An 18554-nucleotide genomic window follows, 5' to 3' on the forward strand; every position below is an offset into this window, starting at 1 on the left:
AGAGTTAATAATTCTATCCCCACAGAAGCATTTTCATTTGCCTATTACTTTCTAATTACAAACCATGCTCAATGTTAAGTATTTCTTCCTTTTAGCTTGTTCTCAGTTAATGGATCTTATATTATTTCATTTTCATGAATCACAAACTGATGCAAGAGCTGTAATATAACAATTACTGCCAAATATTACTCTATAACAAAATATTTTATTAGTTTCCAAAACATAAAGTTAGTTAACTGATCAATTATAAATTATTTTATAAAATTCTACTACCTTTTACTGATCCTACGTTATTACACTTACCTTCATTGGCATAAGTGCCAGGAAATCTGTAATGAGATTATGTATTCTACGAATATAAAATTCCTCCTGATAGAAGTTTTCTGACACCACTACAGATTCAGTGAGGAACAGGAAAACACTGTCAGCAATTGCGAGCTCTGCCATTGCTTCATCTGCTTCTGTGAATTCAGCCAGAGCTAGAAACATATTTAGAAAAAACAGCACATGGATGAAAAGTTACTAAACTAGACTATAATATCTCATAATATTCTGCTGATGTTTCAAAATTCAGATCTCGGGGACCTCCCTGGTGGTCCAGGGGTTAAGAATCCACCTTCCAATGCAGGGGATGCAGGTTCTATCCCTGGTCGGGGAACTAAGATCCCATATGCTGTAGGGCAACTAAGCTGGAGCGCTCTAGAGCCCATGCACCACAACTAGAGAGAAGCTCATGCATTGCAATGAAGATTCTGAGTGCCACAACTAAGACTCAATGCAGCCAAATAAAATATTAAATTAAAAAAAAATCATATCTCTTTTCAAACTTCTGATGTGTTATACACAAAGTAAGACAGCATGTAACTGTAACTGACTCACAAACCCCAAAGAACTAGAAAAAGTATAGTAGAAAATCATCTGCTCTTCACAATAACATGAAGAGTGATAAAAAAAACTTAAGAGATGTATAACACAAACGTAGTCAGAGAGCTATTATCAAAATATTAACATATTAAAATGATGCTAAGGTGTTAATTTCAGTGAAATGAACTGGATCATTCAGAAAAAGTCTTTACAGCCAATAAGTGAAGACCAAAAACATGGCCACTTAAGCAACTGTACTAATTTGGTAAACAAATAGCAAAAATTGAAAAACTAAATCTTAACCTACAGACAAAGTGGTCTACTTGTAATATTTCTACCTTCGTATTTGGAAAAGTTCAAACAGATATCTAAAAGTAGATAAAACTAGTATAATGAATCTCCACATCCCCATCACCTAGCTTCAATATTTTCCATTTATAGTCAATCTTATCTCGATCTCCATGCATTCCCCCCCCCCACCTAAGTTACAATGAAGCAAATTCCAGACAATTTAACATTACACTCCTAAGTATAAACTGGAAATGATACTTAAAGAACAAAGAAAAAAATACACCACATACACAATAACATTGTATCTTAAAAAATAACTCAATATCAAATATCCAGACAGTGGTCAAATTTATAGCTGTCCCACAAATGTTATGAAAGACTTTGGTTTTATTTTTTTGCTTTTTATCTTTTGTGTGATTTGTTTGCTAGAATCAGTATCCAAATAAGGTCTACACATTGCAATTAACTGATACATCTGTAGGCTCCTCTAAGATCTTTTTCATTTTTCTCTTGCCCTTTATTTGCTAAAGAAACTGGGTCTTTTATCCTGTAGCATTTGCTACCATGTGGTTTAGCAGTGCATGCCAGTAGTACAGTTACCATATTCCTTTGTCCTCTGGATACACTAAAAATAGTTTGTTCTTGAGAGGGTGATCAATTAATTACATTCCATTTTTCTCAGTAAAAGTATGTCATAAGTGATGCTGTGTCTATCAAAAACTGCTTTGCTGTTTACTTCTTTTAAATTTTAAATATAAAATTGCTAGGTAATTTTGTGACAATCTGGCTTTGGAAAAGAACTGTTAAATAGCTTATTCTGTTTCACTGTCATAGAGACCAAATACATTGTTACTTAACGTACGTTTTCAATGCCTTGAAAAGGGTCAGGACTAAATATAAACAAGGACAGTCTCAACCAGAGGAAAAGAGATTGGCTGGTTTTTCTTTTTTTGTTTATGTATTGTTTTGCATTTTGAAATTAAGCCTGTATATCCACCCATATCATACAAACTCCTTGAGAACAAAATAGTTTCTTACTTCTTTATTATTACTACTACTAATTACTAAATTAATATTAGTTAAATATTAATAACAATAATAATTAGTTCCAAGGCTTCACTTGAATCCAGAAATACTGGAATTAAGAACTACTTCTTGAAGGCTGCTTACTTAGGTAATAAAGCACACTAATATTTTAATGTAAATTGAGTTTTGATATCTTAAAACAGTATATAAAATTTTTATACAGTTTAGTAAAATTCAAAACGCATTTTTTATAAAATAAATGTAACATATGTAATAAACAGAACTGACAAACTTCCAGAAGTCGATAAAAAGAATGGGAAATAACTTTTCAAAATTCAGATCTTTGTTAAAACTTGTCTGGATTATTTTAAGAAATGGCCATTTCTACAATATAAGCTATTCATCTTTTCTAGTAATTTTTACAATATAAATTAACAGAAAAAAATGTATAGTTTAAAATGTTCACTATAGGGAATTCCTTGGTGGTTCAGTGCTTAGGACTCGGCAGTTTTGCTGCGGAGGGCCTGGGTTTGATCCCTGGTCAGGGAACTATGATCCCGCAAGCCCCGAGGCACAGCTGAGAAAAAAAAGCTTCTTTATAATACCCCTAATTTCAAAGATTACAAAAGAGTATGAGCATGTAAAACTAAAGAGAGATTAAGTAGCCAAAGATCTAGCACTTGAAACAAGGTCTAGACTCCTAGACTATTCTTATCTACTACTCAGCAGTGAAGCACAGCATATTCTACTGTGCCTCTCAAGATTAGGGCAATGGTACAGTAATTTATAGTATATGAATTTGATTAACAATCACATAGCTACTTAAAAGTATACAGGGTAATTTTATGCCAGAAAAGTACTCAAATAAGACTTGTAAATGAATAAGAGGTATAGTGAAGAAACAGAATTTATACATGAAGGTAAATATCTAATTCACCATTTATCAGCTTTAATATAAAAAACATTTGGCCAAAGAAATACTTGTAACACAAAAAAAGCTTTCCACAGCCCACTTGGGAACAGCATGAGACTAGAGAACAAAATGTTCTAGAATCACACAATTGTTGAGATACTGGAATCTGCACTCTAAGACTAGAAAACACTGACATAAGACTGTAAACTTTAATAAAACCTTTCCAGGGACTTGCCTAGCAGTTCAGTGTTTATGACTCCGTGCTTCCACTGCAGGGGGCACGGGTTCCATCTCTGGGGGAGGGATTAAGATCATGCATGCCTCGCCGCACAGCCAAAATAAATAAAAGCTTTAAAAAAATAAAAAATAAATAAAACCTTTTCAGATTTACTGTGAAAACCTACAGAAGTGACAATTTGGGGGGGTGGCTTCAGATTACAACAAAAGCATAGTTCTCATTTTGTTAGAGTAAACCACTATTAGTATAATTACATGAATGTAAACAGCAGAAGAGGATATGCTGCAGTGGAAAACACATTGCTGGAAGTCAGAATTCCACATCTCTTATTGACTGAACCAAATAAATCCTAATATATTGTATTTTAAAATAATACTAGTTATTAATCCGACACAATGTGAGAAAAATTAGTCTGTGAACAAAACCACAAAGAAAAATGTAAAAAGTATATATTGTTATACTGTCATTTCAAATTTAAAACACTTAAGGAAAAAAAGAAGTTAAAAGAGAACTGTCACTGGCTGCAAGAAAGGGAAAAAATATTTCTAATAATTCCTTTTGGGAGACAAGAAAAAAGGAAAAGGTCTGTATTTCACAAAGTTTCATTTACCACAACTCTAGATATCCTCCTAAGCTCATGCTTATACATGTCAAAGATAACACCTTTTCCAAAATACCATTAAATGTTGATACGTCATTTCTCATAACAAAATAACGTACAATCAGTTTACCTGTCACATCAGGTAACTGAGATATCCCCCTCAACGCCAGTGCCCAGGCAAGTCTCACAGTGGCTTGCAATCCCGGCAGTTTCCAAGGCTGTGAGTCTTGAAGGCGAGAGTGAATTGTTGAAATGTACTGTCTCTCTGTCAACAGCGGAAGTTGATGTATCATATCTGAAAACAAAAACAGACAACTATACCAAAAAGTAGAGAAAATTTTCACTTCTGATAGATAGGAATAACGTCTAAGAATCAGAAAGAGTATTCTCATCAAAAAACTATGACTATGCACAGAATGGGTGCTTGAGTTGTGAGTAAAAAAATGTAAACAGGTAGATTTTGTGCTTATCTTCAAGACCGGCTTAAGTATAGAATGGTTTTTTGAAAACACTTGAAAAATAAAAGGATTTGTTTTATATTAAAAAAAAAATCTATGACTAATTAACATTACTGTTCGAAATAAGAAGTACACTACTGTAGGACTTCCCTGGTTGTGCAGTGGTTAAGAACCCGCCTGCCAATGCAGGGGACACAGGTTCAATCCCTGGTCTGGGAAGATTCCATATGCCGCGGAGCAGCTAAGCCCGTGCACCACAACAATTGAGCTTGTGCTCTAGAGCCCGTGAGCAACAACTACTAAGCCCATGTGCTGCAACTACTGAAGCCCATGAGCCTAGAGCCCATGCTCACCAGAACTAAAGAAAGCCTACATGCAGCAATGAAGACCCAACACAGCCAAAATAAATTAATTAAATTAAATAATTTTTTAAAAAGTACACTACCGTAAAAACTATACATAAACTAAAAATGAAAGCAATGACAATAATCCTAAATTTTAATTTCATTATTTTCAGTGATTTTTTTAATAAGTGTACTATATTTTTGAAAAAAGTTAAAGCCACTCTTTTTTCTGTATATAAATTCCAAAATATAAATCAATATTATTTAAAGATCAAAAAAGACAGTTTTATAGATAAACAATAACCTGAATTTAAAATATTAAAAAAAAACCCTGACCAAAACAAAACATGCAAATTGCAAACATGTATCTATTCTGATTATAAGATAAATGAAATAGCCAAATAGTAATTAAGGAATTTTCAATTTATAGTTCAATGATACTATGGTACTTCAAACAAAGCACAGGATTACAAATAAATATTAAGATAATGGGAAACATCACTGATCACCTACGAACTCATTTATTTTACTTCATTATTTTCTTATACTTTGTTTTGATGCTATCTTGTGAAAAACTAGTTCAGTGGTTCCCAACCAGGAAGAACACTTTCTTTCTTTAATTTTCTGTATTTTTAAAGTTTCTGTCTACTATTATACATGAATAATTTACTTCTCCCATTAACAAAGATATACAGAAAGATCAACAAGTAATTAAGATGAGCTAATCAATGTAAGTGCCTGAAATGAATACCATTACAACTTAATGCAAAAAACTTTACATCTTGGACTATGAAACTTTCCAGGCATTCATCCTATCCAGCTTTTGAAAGTTCCAGCTTACAAACTTCCATTAACACAGCCAACATCTACTTAATTCTGTGCTTCATTTCATTCAATACAGGAAATCTGACCAATGCATTCACTGGCAGTAGTCCTATAAGAGTAGCACAGGTGCTGCTGCTTGTTATATAACACACAACATATTATGTGACAATTTGATTGGAGGCAAAGGGTAGTGGTGTTTTAAATAAGCCTTTCCTAATGGCTAAGGATGATCACCAAAGAGGAGTGGGAAATATCTGCTTTCCTCACATACCCAGTAAAAGGAGACTGTGATGACACAGTCAATAGCAGACAGGGGACAACTGTTGGAAAAATTATAAGTATTTATGACATTAAATGGCAATGATCTTCCTTTGTGGGAATCATTTTTGAGATCCTCAGGTCTAAGCAGTAAATGTTTATAAGATTACCAAGAGAAATTTTATCTACTTCACAAAAAAAAAAGTCAAAAGATGATATATTACTAAAAATTAGTTATACTCCCTTAGAATTAAAGGTTTAAAATGTGAATAAATAGTAAAGAAACAAGCAAGTAAATTAGGCATGCATAACTCATGAACATATATTACAAATCCTTTAGCACTTTCCCATTCCAAAACCCCAAAAGATAACAGAAATATCTAATAGGGTTGCAATTACTTTAAAAATGTGACCTTGTATCTAAATATTCAAATATGGATGAATTACACACAAAGCAATAAAATATACAATTTTTATCTTATTTGTTAAAATATCACCCTTCTTAAATGTTATCTCCACAATTAAATCTGATTTTTTGAAATACATGTATTAATAGGTACAAAATCCAATACCATCACGTTCCTCTGTGCTTTGTTCTATAAAGCTGATATCAAAGCAATACAGAAGCGCCATAAGAAGAGCCAGATTCACTGCATCCAGCGAGCCATCAGCCTCAACAGTCACTCTTTCCAAATGTCCAATAAGGAGTAGAGTGTCATCTTTGCCTAAAGGTGACTGGCAAGCCCAGGCAAAAAGGCTTTCTGCCAGAGACTGCCTGCACTCCTTAATGAGATCAGAGACCTAGAAATAAAGATGAATGATTATCAGTATAAACAAATTAGTGAAGCCTGATCTTATTCCAAAATGTAAACTATCTATTAAAAATGCAAACTAAATAAATGTATCTGAATCTGTAAGTGACCCTAAAATCTCACCTCTGCAATTCTGAACAAACCCTAATGTTAATTCCTCATTCTTAAGTTCCAACCTCCTCTATAGGATAAGCAATTTCTTAAAAGGCTCATTCTAGAAAAAGTGCTAGCATGGCATACAGCAACTAGAAAGAGGCTGAAACAAATGCAAGCCGATTTCATGGACACAACCGCCTACACACTTTAATATGCATTGTTAATTTTCCTATGCCTGTATTAGAAGAATGTTCTAGTTGACATGACTTTTCTGGCTCCAAGATGTGGCACAGACAACCCGTGAATTGATGTCATTGAACCCTTGCCTCTTTTCGATGTTTTTCACTGCCCAAACCTCTCTCGCGCTGTAGTTTCTCAAACTCATTGTTAACATCAATCTGTGACACCAGAGTAAGAACTTTATAAGTTAATCCTTGCTCCATCAGCTCATCAGTAAACCGTGTTGTCATGGAAACAAGCTCTGGACTGTAATGAAGAAAAATCAATAAAGTTATAATGAATAGTAATGTTTATATTTCCTCATCACATGGATATAGCAAACACTCTTTTGACAGTAATGTTGGGTTATTGGAAACAATCAGGATGAGCCATAACCTAGCTATTTTCATTCTTTTTAGCTCATTGTGTTTCAGTAAACTTCTAACCATAAAAAACTAATTATATTTCATTTGTTGACAAAATAAAGCAGCTTTAAACTTGGGTCATTCTTGGCAGAATAAGGGAGTATTTATTCCTCAACTTACATTATATACTATACTTAAATTATACATACTAAAGAGAAATTTTTGTTTCTAAAATTATAATTTTTCAAGCAATTTCTAATTAACCCTTTGAAATCCTAGCATGCAAACAGACCTAAGTTCAAGGGTCCATGTCTTTCCTCGTCGAGACTGTATCAAGGCTTTCAGGGAATTCGCAATGCACCGCTTTCCATCCCAGTATAAAAGAACAGCTACTAATCCTCTGGTGAGGCCAGGAAAATGTGGCTGTTGGTGCTCTCCTAGAAAAGGAAGTTGAGAAATAATTCAGTAAATAAACACATATGTGTTTAGGCTGCGACAAAAATCACTATACCAATGTTCGGTTCAAAGAAATCACAGAATATTAGGGTTTAAAGGGTCCTAAGGGTCCTCTACTTCAAACATCTACCCACTGTTTTATTCTCTTTCCCATAAAATCTTTGTAAGTTTCTTCCCCCAGTAAATTAAATAACCTTTTCTTACGTTTCAGCTTTTACTTGCCCTTTTTAACTGTTCTCCTTTGAATAAGTTCTACTTTGTCTTTTCTGAAATGCTTTGCCTATAGTTTCATTTCCTACGGTTTTTTCCTCCCCTTGCCCAATTGCTCCTACACTTTACTCCCTTCTGTGCCCCAAATTCATCTCACTACCTCACATCTCTTACAGGCAACTTCTTCTGTCTGGATGCCCTCTGCCTTCCTGAGTGCACACCTATTCCACACCTATTCCGCCTGACATATGCCTACTCATTTTTTTTTGTTTGTTTGTTTGTTTTTTGTGGTGCATGGGCTTAGTTGCTCTGTGGCATGTGGTATCTTCCTGGGGCAGGGCTCGAACCCGTGTGCCCTGCATTGGCAGGCGGATTCTTACCCACTGCGCCACCTAGGAAGTCCTGCCTACTCATTTTTCACCAACTACCTTAAGGCTTGTGATCTCTGTGAACTTCTCTGTACAAACTGAGGCCAATTTAAAAGCCGCCCCCCTAGACTAACCCTAAACCTTGCATTAATGCACTTAGTGGTGTCATAATTATTGGTTTCCACGTCTTTCTCAATTACTGAGACCATGAGCTCCTTTACACTAGTTGAAGTTTTATTCATCTTTATATCCCTGGAGTCTTAACACAGTGCCTGGCCCATAATATGCACGGAAAAAATATTTGTTAAATGAAGTTTTGAGTTAAACTCAAAATTCAAGCATGTCCAGTTAACATCTCCATCACAGAATAGAAAAACAACCTTAGTCATTCTCAATATCACACTTTTAATGTGGCATTAGGTCAAAAAGGATTCTGGCAGCCACATGCTATCTTTAGACGTATTAGACTTTCTTTCAATTAAAATGCCCACCTGGCTTCTTCACATGGCTCCCCTGCTATAATTAAAATGAACTGCTTATTTTATGGAAATGTCAATCTTTTCTCTATATAGCAGCCAGAGAAATAATTTCAGTTATTCTGGATTCTGTAACTCCTGCTTAAAGTCCCTGCCAACAACTTCCCACTGCAATTAGAATAAAATCCAAATAATCTTCATGGCCCGCAAGACTATGATCTGACTCCTGCTCTGTCCTCATCTTCCTTTGCTCTCCCCGTCATTCCTGATGTTCCGGCCACAGTGGTCTTTGTATCCTTCAGCAGGCCTTTGTTCACACCTCGAGCTGTCTGCTCTCCCTGGAACACCCTTTCCCAACAACTCTGGTATCTTGTCATCGTGCAGGTCCCAGGTCAAATGTCCCAATCTCAGAGAGGCCTTCTCTAAGTACCCTACTTACAACTGTCCCCTATCAGCCCCTATCTGGCTATACCCCACTGCCTTGTTTTATTTTCTTCCTAGAACTCAGTATTATTGAAATGATCTTACTCTTTACCTATTCATTATCTGAATCACTTCCTCAAAAAGAAACTCCGAGAAAGCAGTGACCTCACCTTCTTATTCGTTATATGACAATAAATGCTTTGTGCTACAAAACTTCTGAGATACACTCATTCTATGCTAGTCAATCACCATGAAAAAGTCTATCTTAAAACAGCCAAATTTCCTTTAACAAGTCTGATCACTAAACTAAAGCCTTCCCATTAGTCAAAGATAAACAAAAGGAAATATTGTGAATATCAAATAAACTACATTTTTAGAAACTATTTTAGAATCTAAATGATATACCATTTTAAATTACAAGTGAATAATTTTATATTTATAACTGAACCCTCACCATAGGTTCAGTTAAAAGTCAACCTACCAGCAAGGAGAAGTTCAACAGCTGCCAATTCTCCAATATCAAAAAGGTCACTGAGGATAAAGGCCTCTTTAATGAGCTGTTCAGGAAGAAGTCGGGTTCCCTGTTGACCCTGGATGGCAACTCCCTCTGTACTGGCTTTCTGAACCTTCTCATGCTGCTGAACATTTTTTGGCTACAACAATAAAAATAAATAAATAAGACCATGTAATGAAAATAGCACATAGAGACAAGGTATTAAATTGTTACCTAGAGAAGTTTATTCATAAGGCAGTCTGGTAACGTGACAAACAGCATTTCTTATCAGATAATCTACAGTTAGACCTTTATAAGGTAACATTTTACACCACTTTCAACTTTTTATACTATTATTACCTTCTCAATAACTGCTTCTGCTAAACTCTGAACTATAAAATGTTGAGAAATCACACAAAATAGCATACTATTTTTCAAGTGTCTAAGGAACTTTCCAATTATATCTTTAATAAATATAAAGACAATAAATCTTCAAGTGGAAAATAACAAAAGGAAATGAACTGTTGAATTAATTGATTAGTAGGACTAATAATAGCTTATTAGTACGTTATTTTAAAATGTAGTCTTATTTGCAAAAAGACTTACTTGGTGCAAATACTTAAAAAATAAAATATAGAATTACTAAGTAGATCATAAAATCTTAGGTATTTATATCTTGAAAAAGGCCATATAGTCATTTAATTCAACTTCTCTATTAACAGAATGGAAAAACTGATGCCCAGATAAGTCAAGTGACTTGCCTGCGGTCACACAACTCTTTAGTGGTAGAGCCAAGACTGGAACTCAGCTCGACTGGCTCCCAGGCTAAGGCTCTTTCTGGTAAGACAAACCTATAAATAGTTCTTAGACCGTCTTATTAGTCTATTAAAAAAAACTGTCAAACAGCAGGGAAAGGAGTTTCCAAATATGAATCCCCGCCACTGAAGTACTTTACTCCTGGTTGAAAAGTATGTCAAGATGCAGTGATTAACAATATATAAGAATTAATTAGTTCAGCTAACACAACTTACATAACATTATGAAGAGTTAAAATGTTGAAGTGTACCTGGAAATAAATAAAATAATCAATCTTACTAAGCTTAGATGGATTAACTATAAGTTAGAAATTCTAAGGAGGCTCACATTTCTGGAACATACAGAAGCTTCTAAATCTTATTCAAATACTATTAAGATATCTCCTAGCTAGAGATAAATACAATATTAACTTCAATGGAGAACAGAGAGAAGATAATAACTGCTCCTAGGAAATTTCCATTTTTAGAAAAAACATGAATCAATGAACTAGAACAAGTAACATTTCATTTACATACATTAAGAATTTACTTGCTCCTTCAAACTTTAAAGGAAAAAGCAAATCCAAGAAGCAAAAAAAGAAAATTTCCTACTGGGTTTCTGAACAATGAGATGAAATCAGGTTTGTGTTTCTTCAAAATCATGTCAAGGAGATGGACAGCTTCAGGTTGTCTTCTCCAAAGAGCATTTCCCACAGTTTGCCAAATGTCTTTGTAAGGACCCCACAGACTAGCAGCTTAAAGAGAAAATAAATAAAATCAGCACCAAATACAACATATATTGGGAAATAAAGTTACTATCTATACATTTTAGCCATGCTCACAGCTACTTTTAAATATAAGGAGTTAAATATACGAACCAAACATTAATATAAAAGAATATCAGAATTCACAAGCAATAACACAAACGTCATTTTACCTAACTTAATATAAAGTAAATCCTGACTTTACCCCATGTGTTTATAAAGACTCTGAAAGGGAAACTAATCAAAATCAATCACTCACTCAACAGGTGAAATAACTATAGCTTAAACCGTAAAGGGTGGTCTGCAAACATTTAACTGCCATCTGAGAAAACACAAATCCCACTAAAGTCACCAGGACAGTCAGAACGACATACAAGATAACCTAACTAAATGCATTACAATCTTATGAACAATGTTGTCAGAGGAAAACAATTTACTGGGCAAATTTTTTTTAAAGGGATGTGCAAGGAGAGCAGACTAAATCGGTCAAGCTGGATCATTCATTCACTCAAAAAACATTTATTGAGGGCCATCCATAGGGAGTATAGAGCAAGCAAAACAGACAGGATCCCAGGCCTCATAGAACTTACAGATTGACAAGAAAGACAGGCATCAAATGCAGAATGCAAAACACAACTACCAGTCTAATGGAGAAGTACACAGTGCTATGAGAACATATAAAAGGAAGAATTTAACCTAATCTGAAGGGCAGGGCAGGAAGTCATGTATCAGGTCTTTGGTGTGGGATGTGGGGGAATGGGAATCACCATGTCTAGACCTTACATAGAGAGCAATCATCCAACTCCCTGCTTTGCTTCTCCTGTTTTGATCCTAAACTTGCCAATATTCTAATGAAAAATATAGCTCGTCATATAAATTTCTAGAATAAAAAATTGTGCTGATGAAATGAGTACCAATGCAGATGTACCTCCCACTAAAGATCAATTAATTGACATACTAGTTTATAGATGTTTTTCCTGAGTGCGATCAGAGAAAATCAATTACTGGAACCTACTCAACTCTGAATACACTAACAAATATCACAGTTTCTGGCCTGCCAAAATGAGGACCCAACCCTGGATTCTGGTGACTGCCTGTGAGGTGCTAGTTGGATGGTGACTAGCTGACTTCCCTAGAGATCATTTTCTTGGCTCTTTCCAGCTGCAAAGGACAAAGTAGGTATGAGCTTTGTATTCCTGGCCAAGATGGAATGCTTCCTATCAGTAAATGGGAAAGTTTCAAGTAGGTGATGACAAAATGAAATTGGACAATGGTGTGACCAATGGATTAACTAGAATATGAAGTGTCAGGACTCAAGGATGTTGGGTAGGTAAGCTACTCATAGGTGACAGAACCTTAACCAGAATGAGGGCAGTAAAATAGAAAGGCAAGGCCTGTTGGTAGAGTCAGAACTGGTAACTGACTGGCACAGGGTATGAAGGAAAGTTGTCAAAAATGACTTGTAGGCAAATGTGAAACCTGCCTTACCACAGGCGTTTTTAAAATTTGAAAAAAGCTAACAAAAGTAAACTGTAAAAGTAACACTTCATAGAACCTCTGAAGAATAACTTTCTTTGCACTATACATACTTAGCTTGAATAAGCTCAATAAACTCTAGAGAAAATTCCGCTTCCCCCCCTTTTATGGGGAGGCATCCAATAACAGATCAAAAATCTACACTAAGGGCCCACATATACCAGCCTCCTGAGTCCATCATTGACATCAGCACATCACAGAAGGTAGCTGCAACAAAGATTTACCTTCATTTTGTCTGTGGTTTGACTAATTTTGGTAAATATCTCCATTACTGATGACAGATGAAAGGAGGCTATAATTTTTCCAAATTATTAAATTTGTATTTTTAACATAAGTGATTTGCTCATTTGAGAAATACACTTATTTTCCTAAATGTTTGGAATACCTCCAGCAAGTCACATTTATTCACTCATTCATCATGTACTAGGTATGGGTAAGCTCACAGTGCAGTGAGGAAGCACACTCAGCATACAGTCATACATAAGGGCAATATCTAATATGGTAAGTGCTATGAAGGTGAAGAACCCAGGGCAAAGATCACATAATAGGGGAGTTTGACCTAGCCAGGGAGATCAGGGAAGGGAAGGGTTGACTGAGCAAGTGATGATTAGGCTGAAATGTGAAGGACAAAAGTAGGAGTGGAACATGGTGGACATACGTTCCAGGAAAAGAGGACAGCATGTGGGTTCCCAAGGCTAGAGGAAACGCCGCAATCTCAAACCCCTGAAAATGCCAAGAGAGCGAGAGTACCGAGAAGGGTTCAGCAAGGGAGGCGACTGCCACACCATGCAGGGCTTACCAGCCCATGTTAAGGATTTTGGTCTGTATCCTAAAAGACCAAGTGAGATAAAGATTCCAAATGTCTGCTGGAGTTAGTGAAATAGAAAAGCATCTGAAAGTTGAAAGCTGTTTAGGAGGATAGAACACACTAGAGTGGGTGGGGGAGGAGAAGGTATGGAAACGGAGTCCGTGGATACTGGTGAATCTTTGAAAGGTTTCACTGTGAAGAGGAGCAAGAGGACAGTAACTGGAGTGAGGCATGAGATCAAGATAAAGAGGGTGGTTAGTGGACAGAAAAGGAAGGAGAGGGAATAATAAAGGCGTAAAGGGTGGGATTTACCTTAGGAAGACACAGGGAAACTGACCCAAAGAGTGTAGATATATCTAGGTTTGTAGGTTCATGGGTGAAAAAATTAGTTCAGGCCTGTTGGCTTCTATTTTCTCTGTGACTAGGAGACTGAGGGATCAGTCGGAGGTTAAAGATTCAGTAAGTGTGGAAAAAGTCTGAAACAGACAATACTATGAACAGGACAGAGGTGACCAGACAGCCATCCAAGGATTATTAGTGTTAATGGCTGCTTATTCACAAGCCTGTACGTCTACTTTGCTGGGCTGATACAGTTCACAATACTAGTAAATCATGCACCTGAAACTCAAGCATAGGTCTTTGAACTCTACAACCTCTATTTTTTCCCCCTTCTACAACTCTAAGATGTTTAATTTTTTTTTTTGAATTATGGTAAAAAGCACATAACATATAATTTGCCATCTTAAACATTTTGAAGTGTGCAGTTCAGTAGTTAAGGGCATTCACATTGTTGCACAACAGATCTCCAGAACTCTTTCATCTTGCAAAACAGAAATTTTGTACCTGTTAAACAACTCCCCATATCCCCCTCCCCCCAGCCTCTGGCAACCAACATTCTTTGTTTCTATGAATGTGACTATTTTCAATCCCTCATATAAATAGAATCATACAGTATTTGTCTTTTTGTTACTGGCTTACTTCATGTAGCAGAATGTCTTCAAGATTCATTCATACTGTAGCACAGGACAGGATTTCCTTTTTAAAGCTGAATAACATTCCATCGTATACCTACAGACCACACTGTTTATCCATTCATTCGTCAATGGGCATTTGGGTTGCTTCGCTGGACATTTAACTTAAAAAAAAAATATTCTGGGCTTCCTAGGTGGCGCAATGGTTAAGAATCCGCCTGCCAATGCAGGGGACAGGGGTTCAAGCCCTGCTCCAGGAAGATCCCACATGCCGCAGAGCAACTAAGCCTGTGCGCCACAACTGTTGAGCCTGTACTTTGGAGCCCACGTGCTGCAACTACTGAACCCCATGAGCCTGTGCTCCACAAGAAGAGAAGCCATGGCAATGAGGAGCCCGCACACACAACGAAGAGTAGCCCTCGTTTGCCACAACTAGAGAAAGCCCATGTGCAGCAATGAGGACCCAACACAGCCAATAAATAAATAAATACAATAGTTAATTAATTTAAAAAAAATTCTCCTAACTGGGCTCTTAAAAATGTTTCCTTTCTATGGCCAATTAAACACTCCTGCCACAAGGCCTTGTTATACAATGTATACTCTTTGCAGCTGTAGGCAACTCCTTTTCCTTCAACGATTTATGTTTAATGACAATAACTTAAGATGAGTATATACTAAAGAAAAGTGTATAATCACACATATAACATGCAAGCCTTGTTTTAAGTCTACATCTGGGTAGGAGAGCAGGACAGCAATATTAAGAAAGTAACTTCACTATTAACATTCAGATATATGAAAACATTATGTAATGAAATGAATTAGGTTTTGCTTAAGAAGGAGCATGTAGAAGTTTAAGTATCAAAGACTGACTTCGAATCATTACCTGTATAACCTTGAAGAGGTTACTTAACCACTCTTAAGACTCTATTTCCAAATCTGTAAAATGAGGTGTTTAATAGCAGCTACCCCAGCGTTGTATAAAGGGGACTAAATGAGATAAAAGTACAACGCTCAGTCCAGTGCCCGGGAAGAAGGAGGTGCTCAAAAAACATAATCTTTCATTATTATAAAATAATTTATCATAGTGTTTCTGAAATGGTTTGATTTGCAAAAGTCAGATTTAGACAAGTTTTCAAGAATATCAGTTGTGTGAAAAGAACAAACCAGCAACAAAAAGGCTGTATAGAGACAGAAAGAAAAGGCGCCCAGAAAAAGAGTCCTGTTGAGTGAGATCCTCTACAAGCATTTACCACACAGATGTGCTCTTAACTGACCATGCAGCTTAGTACGGCTCAAAGTATTCTGAACAGGAAATTTTTCATTTTCAGGCAGCACTTTTGGCATCCTTGGCCCGCGCACTAGGAGCCAGCAGTGCATCCCAAGAATTGTGACAATCAAAATGCACTCAACTCTTTCAAACGCCCCGCTGGGGGCGGGCTGGAGGTACCTCCCTAGATTGAAAATTACCAAGAGGACCCAATCCAAATCTTCCAGAGTTTCTTTACTCCCTTCCAGATTCTGCCCCTCCCCTAAGAGCTACTGCTCTAAAGGTACAGGAGCATCCAGGAACGGGCCACACAGGCAGAGCTGGGAGTCACGGCACCACCGGGCCACCTAGATTGCAGGCTTCATAATCAAGGGACTTCGCTTTCTGCAGGACCCCCCCACCGCCACCCACCCAACCGCCATGAGGTGCCCCAGTGCCTACTCTGAGGTGCGAGATTTCAACCTGCGCTCCTGGCTGAGAAATATCTCAGGTCTCCTGGCCTCATTGCCGGAGACTCGCAAATCCTGCAGGAATTCGGACCGCAGACACATAATGGGGCGGAGAATGGAAGGGACTAGGCTCGGCCCTGGGCTGGGAGAACTGTACGCCCGGTTCCAGGGAACCAAGCCTCCTTCCCTCGATCCTAAAGCCCCCACGCCAGGGCTAAAGCCGCAGCGCCGACGCGCGCCATTCAAACTGAGGAAGGGCGGGACTCTAGGCCCAGAGCTAGGGAGGAGCGGGCACTATGCACAAGTAGGGGCCTGGCCTCCGAGGAACCTCACAGCCCGGGTCTCTCCCTGAAGAACGGGTCAGCACCGTGCCCCACAGCTTGCCTCCTGCCCCGGCCGCACCTACCCGAATTTACCGCCAACAGCGTCGCCATCTTGGAGGCGCACTAACGGAGCCCTCCTGCCGCAGGGAAGCCCCAGAAGAGGGTGAGGCTGCCCGGGGCGAAGCCTGATCAGAAAGGCGCCACGCTTTCCCTCCAGAACCGTACGCTCAACCGACCCAGGCGTACAAATACTCAAAAATCTGCTTTGAGTCACAGATGTCAATTTCCGCCGGGATTATTCCTATTCAAGTAAGGCGAGGGAAAGCAGTTCAGAGACCCGAGGTCCTCGAGTTGACGTTAATCGTGCAGTGCATCCTGGGACTTGCAGTTTGTTTCTAATGATTAGGGTTGATTAGCTGGAACCGAAGACTAGTAATTGGAATGACGCCCAGTTAGGATATTACGAAAGCCGTAAATTCAAGTAATTATCTCCATTTCAAATTAAATATTCCTTGCGTTACTGCCTTACTTTGGGGAGTGGAGTGGACTGTAAGGTTTGAAAATCTCAAAAAGCCATGTAATGGTTTACAACTAAGTTTTCATTTCACCTACGGTATGTAGCAAGTGTATTGCATCAATATAGTTCCATGAAGTTAAACAATCATAACTGTTTATTACGAAAATTTCAGATGTATTCAAAATTAGAATAATAAATGCGCATCTTCTATAGTTGGTCAATTCCTGTACCTTACCCACAACACAAGAGACTATTTTGAAGCAATTTCCAGACATCATTTAATAAACACCACATATTTTTCTACCTAAGCACCCCCAAATAACTAGACCTTCTTTTTTTTACTTGCTAAATTTTAGTTTGCTAATTTTCAAACTAAAATACAGTCATTACCATTTGCTATCACGTGCCAGATACTTATTAAGAGCTAACTAAGGGGGCTTCCTAGGTGGAGCAGTGGTTGAGAATCCGCCTGCCAATGCAGGGGACACGGGTTCGATCCCTGCCTCAGGAAGATTCCCACATGCCACGGAGCAACTAAGCCCATGCGTCCCACAACTATTGAGGCTGCGCTTTAGAGCCCGTGTGCCACAACTATTGAGCCCATATGCTGCGACTACTGAAGCCCACGCACCTAGAGCCCATGCTCTGAAACAAGAGAAGCCATGGCAATGAGGAGCCCATGCACCACAACAAAGAGTAGCCTCCACTCCCCACTAGAGAAAGCCCATGTGCAGCAATGAACAGCCAACACAGACAATAAATAAGTAAATAAATAAATAAATAAATTTTAAAAAAGAATTAAATAAGAATTTGCTATCACAACAAGGTTCTACTCTGTAGCACAGGAAACTATATACAATATCCTGTGAGAAACCATAATGGAAAAGAATATGAAAAAGAATGTATGTCTATATGTGTATAACTGAGTCACCTTGCTGTATAGTAGTAATTAACATAATATTGTAACTCAACTATACTTCAATAAAAAATAAATTTAAAAAAGAATTTGCCATCATGTGCCAGATATTTAAGAATATTCATTAAGAATGTTGTTGTTAACATTATCTCATTTAATCCCTGAAACAATCCTACTAGGGAGATATATGATTATGGCTACTTACAGCTAATTATCTCAGAGATGTTCCATGTATCTTACAACCTCACTTTAACAACTCCTACAACATTCCACTGAGATTGGGAGAAAATAGAGTTTATAGTCTCATTTCACTGTTGGAAATCAGAATTAAATAATTTAGACAGAATCTCAGAATACATTGTTAAGAATATCAAGCATATTCATTCTTTTGAACAAGTAATATTGAATGTACACAGTGTACATTAGATGGAACGTGAAAGTCATGGGTAGTTTTTTTGAGAGTCATTGTTATA

The 18554-nt window shown here is 37.2% G+C and overlaps 1 protein-coding gene across 2 annotated transcripts in view; it reads right to left on the reverse strand.

Annotated features, from left to right (window-relative positions):
• The window catches only part of NUP205 (nucleoporin 205), a 76670-nt gene extending 59733 nt beyond the window's left edge, over positions 1-16937 (reverse strand). The window contains exons 1-8 of one of the 2 annotated variants that reach the window (XR_009053252.1): positions 16732-16937; positions 11143-11285; positions 9725-9896; positions 7603-7747; positions 7053-7212; positions 6391-6619; positions 4064-4228; positions 304-479 (exon numbers count right to left, since the gene is read on the reverse strand). Coding sequence is in view for 1 of the 2 variants with exons in the window: in XM_057732358.1 (XP_057588341.1) it covers positions 304-479; positions 4064-4228; positions 6391-6619; positions 7053-7212; positions 7603-7747; positions 9725-9896; positions 11143-11285; positions 16732-16759 (1218 nt within the window). In the remaining variant the exon portion in view is untranslated. The remainder of the gene's footprint in view (positions 1-303; positions 480-4063; positions 4229-6390; positions 6620-7052; positions 7213-7602; positions 7748-9724; positions 9897-11142; positions 11286-16731) is intronic. The other variant, XM_057732358.1, reaches the window with a different exon arrangement.
• Between the last annotated feature and the right edge of the window lie 1617 nt (positions 16938-18554).

Source organism: Hippopotamus amphibius, chromosome 4 (genome assembly GCF_030028045.1).
Source record: "Hippopotamus amphibius kiboko isolate mHipAmp2 chromosome 4, mHipAmp2.hap2, whole genome shotgun sequence".
Lineage (NCBI taxonomy): Eukaryota > Metazoa > Chordata > Mammalia > Artiodactyla > Hippopotamidae > Hippopotamus > Hippopotamus amphibius.